At 46.2% G+C, this 13,695-nt stretch overlaps 2 protein-coding genes across 7 annotated transcripts in view; one reads left to right on the top strand and one right to left on the bottom strand.

Annotated features, from left to right (window-relative positions):
* The window catches only part of HDAC8 (histone deacetylase 8), a 127,262-nt gene that overhangs the window by 55,867 nt on the left and 57,700 nt on the right, over window positions 1-13,695 (bottom strand). For 3 of the 6 annotated variants that reach the window (XM_073360602.1, XM_073360601.1, XM_073360605.1), the window contains one exon: window positions 1,023-1,195. The exons of 2 other annotated variants lie outside the window; for them this stretch is intronic. In XM_073360602.1, coding sequence (XP_073216703.1) covers window positions 1,023-1,195 — 173 coding nt within the window. One more of the 6 variants, XM_073360607.1, reaches the window with a different exon arrangement.
* Window positions 1-13,695, top strand: part of LOC140917533 (uncharacterized) — a 204,297-nt gene that overhangs the window by 173,838 nt on the left and 16,764 nt on the right. The gene's annotated exons all lie outside the window — the stretch shown is intronic.

Raw genomic sequence — 13,695 nt, 5'->3', positions numbered from 1 at the left:
AAAACATCACTTTGGGAGATTGAAAACAGTTTCACAAACTCTGTCCCTCTTTGCCTTCTGGCAAACATCAATCTCCCTGCTGAGAATGGAGTCATCGGGGATACTCAGTTTTGTTATTTTCCCTAAGACAGTGGCTAGTTTTCCTCATTTCTTGGCAAGAAGTGGTAGGTAAAACAAAATTCTCTGTGCCTTGCCTCCTCATGCTCACAGCTGGCTTTAACACAGAACAGTCACAACACAACTAGCAGTAGCCAGGTCAAATTTTAGGCCCAATCTATTGTACTTGATGATATCCCTTAAATGATACAACTGAGCCCCCAAAATGATAGCTGCTACTCAAACAGCTGATGTTGTGGGTAAGGCATCTTCCAAAAGAAGCTAAGGAGATTTCCTGGGACAAAGTGCTCCCCCATTGCCCCATTTTGTTGACACGGAATTGCTTATTTCCCATCTACTGGACAAGCAGCTAGTAATATCAAGCGGCAGAATGTGCTACAAGCGAAAAAGCACTCAAGGGGCTTCCATCTGGTATCAAAATTCTGCTTTATTCTGAAAAAAGCAGATAAAAATTCAAACGCTGCCTGAATCCAAAAAAGATAATTCGTTGCCAGATGCCCAAGGTAGGTCTGGGAGCATTATGTTTACTTTTAAAGAGAAGCCCCGCAGTGCAGATCATGAGAGCTGGGACTCAAAGCTGGCATTGAGCAGACAGGGTCAGAGGTCACTGGGGTTAACAGCTTCTGATCTCTGGAGGGGCCAAGCAACCTTTAACCCAGGATCTCGGAGTCAGGAATTAAGACTTGGACTTGTTGGTACCAAAGAGTTGAAGTCTGTGTACAAATAGCACTGCACCAGCTATACAGTGCCCCCCTTATGCTATGCGTGCTCAATTTCTTCAGCTGCCCTTCTCAAATGATGCCGCTTTCAGAAGCAGAGGGGCTCACTTTCAAAGAGCAGCCTCAGGGGAGCAAACCGTATTAACCTGTTACTTGAAGAGCAGAATAAGCCTCTCATGCACTTACCTCCTCCCAGGATGAGAGTAGCCAGCTGCCACTGGAGAATGTACTTCAGACACTTGCCAATCCCCACTGGAGTCATGTTAAATGAACACATGGGGTCCCCGGCTATCGTATCCGCTCCCAGCTGCAGAACTACTGCTTCCGGGTTGAATGCCATGTACACCTCCTTCAACACACTGCATGCAATAAAACAAAACGGAGTTCCCACAAATGGCCACACCTCCATGGAACGTTGAGACAGTGTGGTATGTGCAGACCACTTCAGCCAGCTATAGCACATTGTTACTTTGCCTTTCCAATCACTGGCTAGGCTTTACATTCTGAGCAGAGAAGTACTTTCTTATTTCCAAAAATGTCACTTTGGTCAAAGTTATGGCAGGCATGGTAGACCTGGACTCTGCTCTTCAGTCACACTGCACTCTAAAAGGGCCTAAAAACAGTAAGAAAATGGGAAGTGATTTTGCAGTACCATATATACCAACAAAGATCCAGGCCAGAGGCTCCAAAACTGTGGTCCAGAGACCACTCTTAGCCCACATTTCTGGGGGAAAAAAAAACACTTCTACCTCGGCAAATGAGGAGAAAAATGTACCCAGATCTCACTTGATACATAAACATAAAACAATGTGACAAATCAGAGAGCTAGTTACAAGTAACAGCTCCTACGTGATAATGATCTTACATTTACATGACATTCATACAGACGTATCCCAAACATTAGTGAAACTTCAGCCCCAGTTGTACTAACACTTACTTGCCTAAGTAACTTTACACATGTGAGCAGTCCCACTGAGCTCAAAGTTATTTGTGTGCACAAGTGTCTGCAGGACCAAGGCACTGGGTTTTATGAGCTTCAGGTAAAAGCATTACTTCATTCACCAGTGAGGGCTTAGTTCGTGACTTAGTTCGTGCCAAGCTGGGGTGTAAGCCTACAGTGCACTAACTGGCCATGCTGCCACGTGGACCCTGCTACTGCACACTAACTGTTCTGGAGTGCACTCTGATGTACTGCTATGGATCTTTAAGTGTGCAGCAGCAGGGTCCACGTGGCAACTTAGCGTACTGCAGACTAGTGAGCTGTACACTCACACCCTTGCTGCACACTACATTGCCGTGTACAAAAGCCCTGAAGTGCACTCACTTCTGGGAGAAATGCAACAAATGTTGAAGAGTGCAGCAGTGTCCAGTGTTCATTCATTAATAATATGGCGTCTACACAGTAATAGTTTAGGATAGGAAGGGAAGAGCTGTATCCATGTCTGTCTGCAGAGGTAAATAGCAGGTAATTACCCACACAGAATTTGGGAGGGAAACTAAAGCCCCACATGTGCTGAGACCTTGGCCAAGGGCGCAGGACTTCTCAGGGAAGTGGGAATTGGTATAAAAAGAGGAAAATGATGATTTTAGCAGATTAATAACTTGAAAGAGGAGCTTTCATACCCACACCCCCCATCAAAATAAACCAACCTTGAGTTTTTTCTTCTTGTGAGCAGCAGACAGGATCTAAACTGTATTTGTAAACACTGCACCTCCCCATACAGTCACAAAGGGCATTGCTAACCTTGGCATTGTACTTTTTTTTTGCTTCTATGATACAAGGATCACATGTGATCTATTTGCCTGACACACTTTTTGCTACACGCTGGGGATTTTCACTGATCAATAACATGAGACAGTCAAGTCTTTGTATTTTGTAGGAACTCTAATAATTTGTAAGTCTCTACCTGACAACCATGATGTGGAACTACTTGAACTTAAAATATCACTATCCACATCAGGGTGTTTCAAGAGGTAGCTGATCGCACCCAGCCAGCAAGTCATAGGTTTGAGGTTTTGTACGCCTGCCAAATGGAAGGGATGTAGGGAGTGCATCAGGCTACAACATATTAGTAACTTCCTTCTAAACACGAGGTGCCCATCTCATATTTGGTATGTAACCAGGAAACATGATCTGTACAGCATGGCTGACTCAGGTTCAGATGCTTTCAGCAAGCAGAGCTGCACAAATGGGAAAGTCACCAGGGGACAGTGTGGGGAGAGCGGATGTCTTAGGAGATTAGCAATAGGATATGGATTCTTCAGCTTTACAGCAGACCACTGCTCCAGAGCCAGCTCAGGGCAGGTATGACCAAGAGTTGCTACCATCCAAGAGCTAACTGGTAGACAGCATGGGGGAGGGGGCCGGGGGGGTGAGAGGATGAAGAGAAGAATCACAATTTAGGTGATAATTGAACAGGTAAACAAAACCCCACCCACTGATGTCATCCCTCATCCCAACTGACCTTTCCCCAGGACATTCCCCTCTGCTGAAGTTCTCTACTTCTGTTAGATATACACTAGTTTCTGGCTACCTCAAACAGCTTGCTATCTCCTAACAAAGCACTCTGCATTCCTCGAGGCTCCATTAGCAAAGGGCAGACACATGTGAAACGCCATGTCCAGTGGAATGTTTGCCTCTTGCTAGAGAAGAACGGGAAGGTCTAAGGCCATTAGATCCAATGTCAGAGGGGCTGAAATTTCTGCCAACAGCCACTTTCCAAGATACACATATTGATTGGCAATTTTGTGAGAGCTCTCCAGCACCAACGACAGCTCCCATTGGAACCTGTAAACATTTGCACAGGTCTGGGTCTCCTTAATCCTGCCTCATCTAGGGGACATTCTATTCTTGTGGCAGAATCCACCACTTCCACAGAAGGCAAGAATTGCTACCACACAAGCCCTGTGATTATTCCCTTCATTCTGAAAAGAACTACCCTGGACACATGCAAGAGGTTTCCAGCCACACAGAACCAATCCAGGTCCCAAGTCTTCCCAAAATTTCTCAGCAAAAGCTCCCAGTTAGGACAGTGAAGTGTCCCTGCAGGCTGCTCTGACCTTTTTGCTGACAATATAAAAAGTTTTTAACTTCAACACTCACCCTAAACAGTACTTTTCATTTTTAAAGCACTTTGCAGACCTTACCTAAACAATAAACATCAATACTGCCTAAGCTCCTGGAATCTCTGTTGATAATTCAGCCCCATACTCAAGGAGCGAGTAACTCTTTCTACTGATCTGGGAAGAGATGAGAAGTGCTGCTCTGCAGTCAGCTCCATCTACATGCTGGGAGAATTTCTCCTCTAGGCAACCTCTGATACTGGTGCCAGATTTGACAAACAGGCTAAACTTCAAACTATGCAAGAATGTAACAGAAACCAACTCCAGGTGGCCAGAGAGCATCCAGTCAGCCCAACACTCTAAGAGTTTATCTCACAGGATTCTATCATGCCTGACCATGACTGTGGACAATCAAGCGAGGTGACAACGATGACGATAGGTTAGTGGGCAGTGTAGACGAGGAAAAACTGGGTTCAGCATTGTGTCGCTAACTGATTAAACCCCATCAGGGCAGCATACGGGGAGAAGATGGCATTGCCTGTGCTGTGCTTTGTGTAGCTGAACAGAGGCCCTCAGTCCCCAGGGCTGTCAGGCCAGCATCTTTCATCAGCTCTAAATTCACTCAAAACAAGGAAGTGGCAGAAGTATAAGTACCCCTTTGTTACATATTGAAAGGTCAGAAGAATAGAGCCTCCTGACTGGAGTGCAGCTGAGAAGAGAGGGTGGGTTTGTGTTGGGGTGGGATGTGAAAGCCAACCACTCTAGTTTCTTGACTGAAAACAGAATGGAAGCCAAAATGTTATCTAGCCTTGATTACACTCATTAGTGATCGCACAGGGAAGGACTGGAGGCATTCAAACCTTCTCTTAGCTAGTCACGAGTGAATCTCAGTACGGTCTGTGGTTTTGAAAAATCTGGAAGAGCTCCCTAAGTTTGGGCTCCTCTTCAAGCATTTACCTTGACCTTCGAAAAACAAGTTAGGGAATAGTCCCCTAGCCCTCATGAAACTGTGTCCCAAAACCACCAAACTACCACCCCCCAAATCCGTTCTCCTTCTCAACAACCACAGCACTCAACAGTAACAGATTCTGCCTCTCTCCCCACTCAGCCTGTTCTCTCTGTCCTTACAGATGACATCCATTCCTTTCCAGATTAAACAAAGGCATCCTTGTCCTGATTCTCCTTCCCTCTCAAAATCCCGAAGACTTAAGGCTGAAATCTGCCCATGAGGCTCATTTAATGCAGGTCACTGGTATGAAAGACCTTTTACTGCCTGGAGAGCTCTGCAACACCTGTGCATAGCAATCCATCAGACACAATCCAGCTCCAGCCAGTAATAGCCAAACCTGATCATCACCTGAAGGCTGTTCCATAGGCTGTATGGGAAGCACACTGGTGGTCTCAGCCCTGTTACAGGCATGCAGATGACTGCATCACAGAACATCCTCACTACTGACACATTTTCCTGTCAGTCTCCAGTCTTTTCAGAATGGATCACATGGAGAATGGGCTTTCCCTTCTCATCCCGAGGAGCGTTCTCCGCCATGCAGGGGGAATTCCGAACATTGAATGGGTCTCTGGGGAGAACCTCATGCATCTTGTGATGCAGGCTAGGAACAGCCTTGAAAATGAAGCTGTCCCTGGCACCCAAAAGCAAAAGAAATGGATAATTTCCATGTTCAGCTTGTCCATTTATCAGATTCATCTTCTAGTTGCCGTGTACACCTTGCACTCCCTACCAAACACTGTTAACCATTTATGATCTCTCCCCAAAGTGCAGTGTGGGATGCAACTAACATTCCTCTATAAGAACACTGGTTTGGGAAGCACATTTTAGTTTTTGGCCGCAGTCACTCTGGATGGGCCAGTCAGTGTAGCCAAGCTCACTAGGTTCAGAGAAAAGCCAGAGTTTGCACTGGACATACTGTGACAACAGTCACATTCGTAAACAAAGCTCATTTTGCTTACAAAGGAATTGGGACCATCTCCTTTTCTTGCCTGGCAACTGGACTTGAGGTCCTGGCTGTACTTGAGCCCATCACATTCCAGTTTGCCTATACTGATGCCTAGAGGATTTCAGGCTCTACTGCTGTCAAACTGGCACCTTCCACCAGCACAAAAGTCCCAAAAATCAAAGATTCGTAGAAGATTAGGGTTGGAAGAGACCTCAGGAGGTCATTTAGTCCAATCCCCTGCACAAAGCAGGACCAATCCCCAACTAAATCATCCCAGCTAGGGCTTTGTCAAACCAGGCCTGAAAAACCTCTAGGGATGGAGATTCCACCACCTCCCTAGGTATCCCATTCCAGTGCTTCACCACCCTCCTAGTAAAATAGCGTGTCCTAATATCCAACCTAGATCTCCCCCACTGCAACTTGAGACCATTGCTCCTTGTTCTGTCATCTGCCACCAATGAGAACAGCCTAGCTCCATCCTCTTTGGAAACCCCCTTCATGTAGTTGAAGGCTGCTATCAAATCCTCTCCCACTCTTCTGCAGACTAAACAAGCCCAGTTCCTTCAGTCTCTCCTCATAAGTCATGTGCCCCAGCCCCCTGATCATTTTTCTTGCCCTCCGTTGGACTCTCTCCAATTTGTCCACATCCTTTCTGTAGTGGGGAGCCCAAAACTGGATGCAGTACTCCAGATGTGACCTCATCGGTGCCGAATAGAGGGAAATAATCACTTCTGTTGATCTGCTAGCAATGCTCCCACTAATGCAGCCCAATATGCCTTTAGCCTTCTTGGCAACAAGGGCACACTGCTGGCTCATATCCAGCTTCTCATCCACTGTAATCCCCAGGTCTTTTTCTGCAGAACAGCTGCTTAGCCAGTCAGTTCCCAGCCTGTAGCAGTGCATGGGATTCTTCCTTCCTAAGTGCAGGACTCTGCACTTGTCCTTATTGAACCTCATCAGATTTCTTTTAGCCCAATCTTCCAATTTGTCTAGGTCACTCTGGACCCTATCCCTACCCTCCAGCATACCTACCTCTCCCACCAGCTTAGTGTCATCTATGAACTTGCTGAGGGTGCAATCTATCCCATTGTCCAGATCATTAATAAAGATGTTGAACAAAACCGGCTCCAGAACTGATCCTTGGGGCATTCTGCTTGATACTGGCTGCCAACTAGACATTGCGCTGTTGATCACTACCTGTTGAGCCCGACAATCTAGCCAGCTTTCTATCCATCTTGTAGTCCATTCATCCAATCCATACTTTTTAACTTGCTGGCAAGAATACTGTGGGAGACCGTATCAAAAGCTTTGCTAAAGTCAAGATATATCACATCCACTGCTTTCCCCATATCCATATCTCATCACAGAAGGCAATCAGGTTGGTCAGGCATGACTTGCCCTTGGTGAATCCATGTTGACTGTTACTGATCAGCTTCCTTTCCTCCAAGTGCTTCAAAATGGTTTCCTTAAGGACCAGCTCCATGATTTTTCCAGGGACTGAGGTGAGGCTAACCAGTCTGTAGTTCCCTGGGTTCTCCTTCTTCCCTTTATTAAAGATGGGCACTATATTTTCCTTTTTCCAATCATCCGGAACCTTCCCATGATCGCCACCAGTTTTCACATCAGCCAATTCCCTCAGCACCCTCAGATGCATTAGAGCTGGACCCATGGACTTGTGCATGTCCAGCTTTTCTGAGTAGTCCTTAACCTGTTCTTTCACCACTGAGGGCTGTTCACCTCCTCCCCATACTGTGTTGCCCAGGACAGCAGTGTGGGAGCTGACCTTGTCTGTGAAGACAGAGGCAAAAAAAGCATTGAGTACTTCAGCTTTTTCCACATCATCTGTCACTAGGTTCCCCCCCCCATTCATTAAGGGTCCCACACTTTCCCTGATCTTTTTCTTGTTGCTAACATACCTGTAGAAACCCTTCTTGTTACCCTGCACATCCCTTCCTAGCTGCAACTCCAGTTGTGTTTTGGCCTTCCTGATTACACCCCCGCATGCTTGAGCAATATTTTTATACTCCTCCCTAGTCATCTGATCAAGTTTCCACTTCTTGTAAGCTTCCTTTTTGTGTTTAAGCTCACCAAAGATTTCACTGTTAAGTCAAGCTGGTCGCCTGCCATATTTGCTATTCTTTCTGCACATTGGGATGGTTTGTTCCTGCGCCCTCAATAAAGCTTCTTTAAAATACAGCCAGCTTTCCTGGACCTCTTTCCCCCTCATATTAGCCTCCCAGGGGATCGTACCCATCAGTTCCTTAACGGAGTCAAAGTCTGCTTTTCTGAAGTCCAGGGTCCATATTTTGCTACACTCCTTTCTTCCTTTTGTGAGGATCCTGAACTCAATCATCTCATGGTCACTGCTACCCAGGTTGCCATCCTTTCTACTTCCCCTACCAATTCTTCCCTGTTTGTAAGCAGCAGGTCAAGAGGAGAACGGCCCCTGGCTGGTTCCTCCAGTAGCTGCACCAGAAAGTTGTCCCCAACACTCTCCAAAAACTTCCTGGATTGTCTATGCACTGCTGTATTGTTCTGCCAGCAGATGTCAGGGTGACTGAAGTTCCCCATTAGAACCAGGGCCTGTGTTCAAGCCAGAAAGAAATGAAAGCTTGGGTCTGGGTTTTCAGCCCTCATTTCAAATGCCGTGGTCTCTGTAGAGTTTAGGTGCAAATCTTACCATTGTTGCAGTCGTTATTTTTGCAGGGCAGTATATTTTTAATCATGTCAACTTTACAGAGTCTGGCCAAGCACTTAGAATCAGTGTCTTGTTGCATGATGAAAACCAGATCAACTCAAAGAAATCCAGATGGTGGACCAGACATCTTGCAATTGTTGCAGGTGCTTTGCTGAGTGCAATCCCTACAAGCGTAGGCACCTGACCTTCCAAGACTACCCCCCAAACAGATGCCAAGTCCAGCATTCAAGCAGTGCTCCCATTCCTACCTGTTGGGTCTGCACCCTGAATAAACCTCTCTCTTTATGGGAGCTGCATTGCTTGTACCCCATCCTGATGTCCAGGTCCTGAATTTGGACTCTTCTAAATAGAGATCCTCCATTTCCCTCCCACATGCTCCACAGTTGCTTTCAAAGCCTGGCCTGTCATTAGCTTTATTCTAAGATCTCAGGGGAGCTTTCTAGAAGCCCTCCCTCTACCTCTTGACTGATGGAAGTCCTGGTTATCAGGTGTGTTGAGTAAGATGGCAGGGACTGAAGAGTGGAGGAGGCAGGCTGACTGGAGAAGTGCAGTGGTTTTGCTTGGGACAATAACTTGAGAAATAATAATGATAAAAAGTGTGTTTAAAACAGGTCAGGCATAAAAATCAGGCGGCCTGGTCACTTCATTTCAGCCGGCCATTTCTTGTCTGTATTAGCACGTCTCCTCTCCTCACAGCAGCAGCAGGTGTGGCTCCTGCCTAATCCCAACATTATTTCATGGAAAGCCTTGAAAACAGATGGTCTTTGAATGGGCACAGGGTATCATGCTTGTTCTTTTAGTCATTCCTACACTTCAGTGTGCATCACAGTTAACAGGAGCAGCAGCTACCTTCTGCATCCGTTAGCAACCGTTTGGCATATGGGATCAGTCAATTTCAGACCCATAATGCTCATGGTCTACACTAAGTGTCTGTAATCTGGATGTTTCCAGACACTCTCAATCTTGTGGCAGATCTATGCCTAGGCACAGGAAAGGATAAGCAGTCCCAGATGAGATGGGATTCATGGGTAAAGAGCTGGTGGAGGTGATCAAAGGTGCAGGATAAATGCAGTTTATCACATAGCTTTGCAATACAACAGCAGAAGTATGCAGGTCTTAAATTCAGCTGGAGCCCACTGAAGCAGAGCTCCGGAAAATATTTTCAAACCCACGGGAGCCCTGGTGCGCCTGCCATGCGGCTGAAGCCCCAAGCCTGGGCACCACCCCACCCCCACAGGACTAAACCCTGAGCCCCCGACCCTCCCTCCTTTGGGGCTAAAGCTCTAAGACCCTCCGCCCTGCAGCTGAAGCCCAGAGCCCCCAAATGGGGAGGGTGTGGGGGGCTCTGCAAAATAATCTCTGAGAATTTAAACCCTGGAGGCATGTATTTATTTAAGTATTACTTTGTATTTTACACAGTTATGTTTATATTACGAACACACACCACACTTGGAGGGGAGAACCCAGTTCTCCCCACCTGGCTCCACTTGTGCAAAGTGAATCAGGACCACTAGCCATGTGATAAGTTACAGATGAGATAAGTAAAATGTCTTTTATTGTACAAACTTCTGTTGGTGGAAGGGACAAGTTTTGAGCACACAGAGCTCTACCTTAGATCTAGAGAAAGTAACCTGAGTGTCCAAGCTAAATACAAGGTGGGACAGATTCACACATGCTGTCGGAGAGCACTTAAAATGGGCAATTAAGGGCTGGCAGGTAGTAAGGTGAGTGACAAACTGGTGTAATGAACCATAAAACCAGCGTCTCTGTTAAGTTCATGGTTTTTTAGCATTCAGCCAGAATTATGAATTTAAGTTCCCAGGCTCATCTTTTGAAGATGTCATGCAGATTTCTTTTGAGGATGAGGACTCAGAAGTTGGATATAGAGTGATCGCTCTGTGAAATGTATTTGCCCATCGAGAGAAGGTTGTTCTTGTCTTTTATCATTTTCCTTTGTGAGTTCATTTGAGACCGTAGTGATTGTCTGGTGTCACCCATGTTGTGAAGTTTCACACTCACTCACATGTTGCAATAGCCACATGTAGGACCCCGGTTCTTCTAGTCTAATATCCTGGCTCTTGAAAGGTGTGTTGTGGGAGGTATAGATCATCATAGCAGTGGAGATATGTCTGCAGGTTTTGCATCTATTGTTCTGACAAGGTCTAGTGCTGCTTTGAGTTGGTATGTCTTAGGCCAGGTTTACACTAAAGAGTTAGGTCGACCTAGCTATGTTACTCAGGGGTGTGGAAAAAAAACACCACTGAGCAACCTAGTTAAGCCAACCTAACTCCTGGTGTAGACACTGCTAGATTGACAGAAGAATTCTTCTGTCAACCTAGCTACTGCCTCCAAGGGAGGTGGATTGAGTACAGTGATGGGAAAACCCCCTCACATCGCTGTAATGAGTGTCTACACTGACGCACTACAGCAGCACAAGTTTAAATGTAGACATAGGCCTAGTCTGTGGGAACTTTCCATGGGAACAGCCTGGGTACTAGGATGGTTCCACAATATGCCAACCTCTTCATGGGCCACCAACAATAGAACAATGATAATTTCATCCACTAGACAGATGACCTAAACGCCCTCAGATTTCCACTACAATTCAACTACCACCATCCATCATCCATCCATCAAACTCGCTCTAGAACACACCCACACTAGCATCAACTTCCTGGATACCACAATCAGCTTCAACAATGAAACCCTATAGATACCCATATACAAGAACCCCACAGATCACCACACTTACTTCCACTGACCCAGACACCTCTAGAAATCTGTTCTCTACAGCCAGGCACTCAGAAACCACAGAATATTCTCTGAGGAGAAAGTCTGGGGTACATACCTTAACACACTGAAAACCGCCCTCATCAAACAAGCCCACTCCATCAGAGAAGCAGATCAACACTGTGATGTTGCATTCCATATGCTTTATGGAAATATGCTTATGAATATGACATAACTGGAATATGCTTTAGGCTAACCACCCCCTTGTATGGTGTCATGAGAAAGCTTCTAATCTGCTAAGTGTGTTCATCCTATTTGTTTACATGTATTATTTCTATATCTGGAGTTAGGAGAATAAGATAGAAACTTTTATCACTGATGTAAATATATTAAGTGGAGGCCATTAAGGATGTTCCAGAAACAATCAGTTGTAAATGGCCTTAGTTACTTGAAAGCCTTCCTGTGTATGTGTGGGCCAGCCCATGGAGAATGGAGACTAGAGGTCTTACAGTGACATGCGACCATGTCACCTGATAATGAAATCCATCTTAAATCTGGTACTTTTCCGTGTAGAAGGAGGGATGGGGACCCAGAGAGACAAAAGATTCCCGCCTTGTGCCAAAGCTATACAAGGGGGTAGAGCAGGACAAAGGAGGCTGCCAGTCATGAGAAAACCCCTGCTTACCACCTGAGATGTCTGCTGGAACTAACAAGGACTGTACCAGGGGAAAGGATTGGGCCCAGGGTAGGAAGGAGTCTAGTCTGTGAAAGAAGCTTATTGGAACATCTCTGAAGGTGAGATATTACTCGTAATCAGTTTCTTAATGTATTAGGCTTAGACTTGCGTGCTTTTGCTTTATTTTGCTTGGTGAGTTACTTTGTTCTGTCTGTTATTACTTGAAACCACTTAAATCTTACTTTTTATACTTAATAAAATCACTTTTGTTTATTAATAAATCCAGAGTAAGTGATTAATACCTGTGGGAGCAAATAGCTGTGCATATCTCTCTATTAGTGTTATAGAGGGTAGACAATTTATGAATTTACCCTGTATAAGCTTTATACACAGTAAAATGGATTTATTTGGGGTTCAGGCTCCCAGAAAGGCTGAATACTGGGTGCTGGGGAAGTCCCTGTTAACTGAGAAGCTCCTGGGCTGAGTAAATCTCAGTTTCAGAGAACTGCAGAGAGGCATGGCCCAACCCCTCTGGGTCTGTGCTGGAGCTGACTGGAGTGTCTAACTCAGCAAGATAGGAGTGGAGGGGCGCATGTTCTGGCAGGAGGATTGTTCTCAGTGGTATCCCAGCTCATCGAGTGACAGTCTCGAGGGGAGTCTCTGTGACTGAACCCGTCACAAACACATCACGGAACAGGCGACCCAAATACCAGAGGAGAACCTGATGCAATACAGTACTGCTACACACACACACTGACTGCACACCCCCAGTTGTTACCTATCACCCCACATTAGAACCCATATGGGGTATCAAACAATTACAACCCATATTTGATGGGGAGCATACCCACAAAGAAATCTTTCCCAAACTTCCTCTTCTGGCCTTCAAGCAACTCAACATCCTCACACTCATCATCACCAGGACACACCATTTCAAAGCAGCATCAGACTATCAGAACAACAGATGCAAAACCTGCAGCTATATATCCACTGCTACAATGATCATACTCCCCCTCCGCACACACTTTCAAGAGCCATAGGTCCTACACATGCCTATCACAATATGTGGTATCAGTGGCGTGGCCAGGTGGAAAAAACAGGGGGAATGGAGATTAAAAAAAGGCACCACCCCCTGGTACTCACCCGGCGGCGCTCCGGGTCTTCAGCAGCACTTCAGCGTCAGGTCCTTCACTCGCTCCGGTCTTCAGGACCGAAGGACCCTCCCTCCCCGCCGCCGCAATGCCGGTCTTCGGAGCGAGTGAAGGGCCTGACGCCCAAGTGCTGCTGAAGACTCAGAGCGCCGCCGGGTGAGTATCAGGGCGTGGCGCCTTTTTTTTATCTCCACCCCCCCTGACCTGCCGCCCCAGACCCGGAGCGCCGCCGGGTGAGTAAAAATTTAAAAGGCGCCGAAGAATTAAAAAGGTGCCACTTCTGCTCGGTGGGGGAGCGGCCGCTGCCCCGCTCCCCGCCCCGGCTACACTACTGTGTGGTATACCTCCTCGAGTGCATCAAATGCCCCAACAATAATTATGTGGGTAAAACCAAACACTATGCTCTCGAATGAACTCGCACAGAAAAGTGATAAGACAAGACCATCCTGTCACCCGGGGTACACACTTTTCACAAAGCGATCACTCCATATCCGACCTCTCAGTCCGCATCCTCAAAGGAAACCTGCACAAAACCTTCAAAAGACGAGCCTGAGAACTTAAATTCATAACTTTGGCTGGACACTAA

The sequence above is a fragment of the Lepidochelys kempii genome, chromosome 9 (assembly GCF_965140265.1).
Source record: "Lepidochelys kempii isolate rLepKem1 chromosome 9, rLepKem1.hap2, whole genome shotgun sequence".
In the NCBI taxonomy this organism is placed as follows: domain Eukaryota; kingdom Metazoa; phylum Chordata; order Testudines; family Cheloniidae; genus Lepidochelys; species Lepidochelys kempii.
Note: the sequence above shows the minus strand (reverse complement) of the source record. Positions and strands in the feature narration are given on the sequence as shown.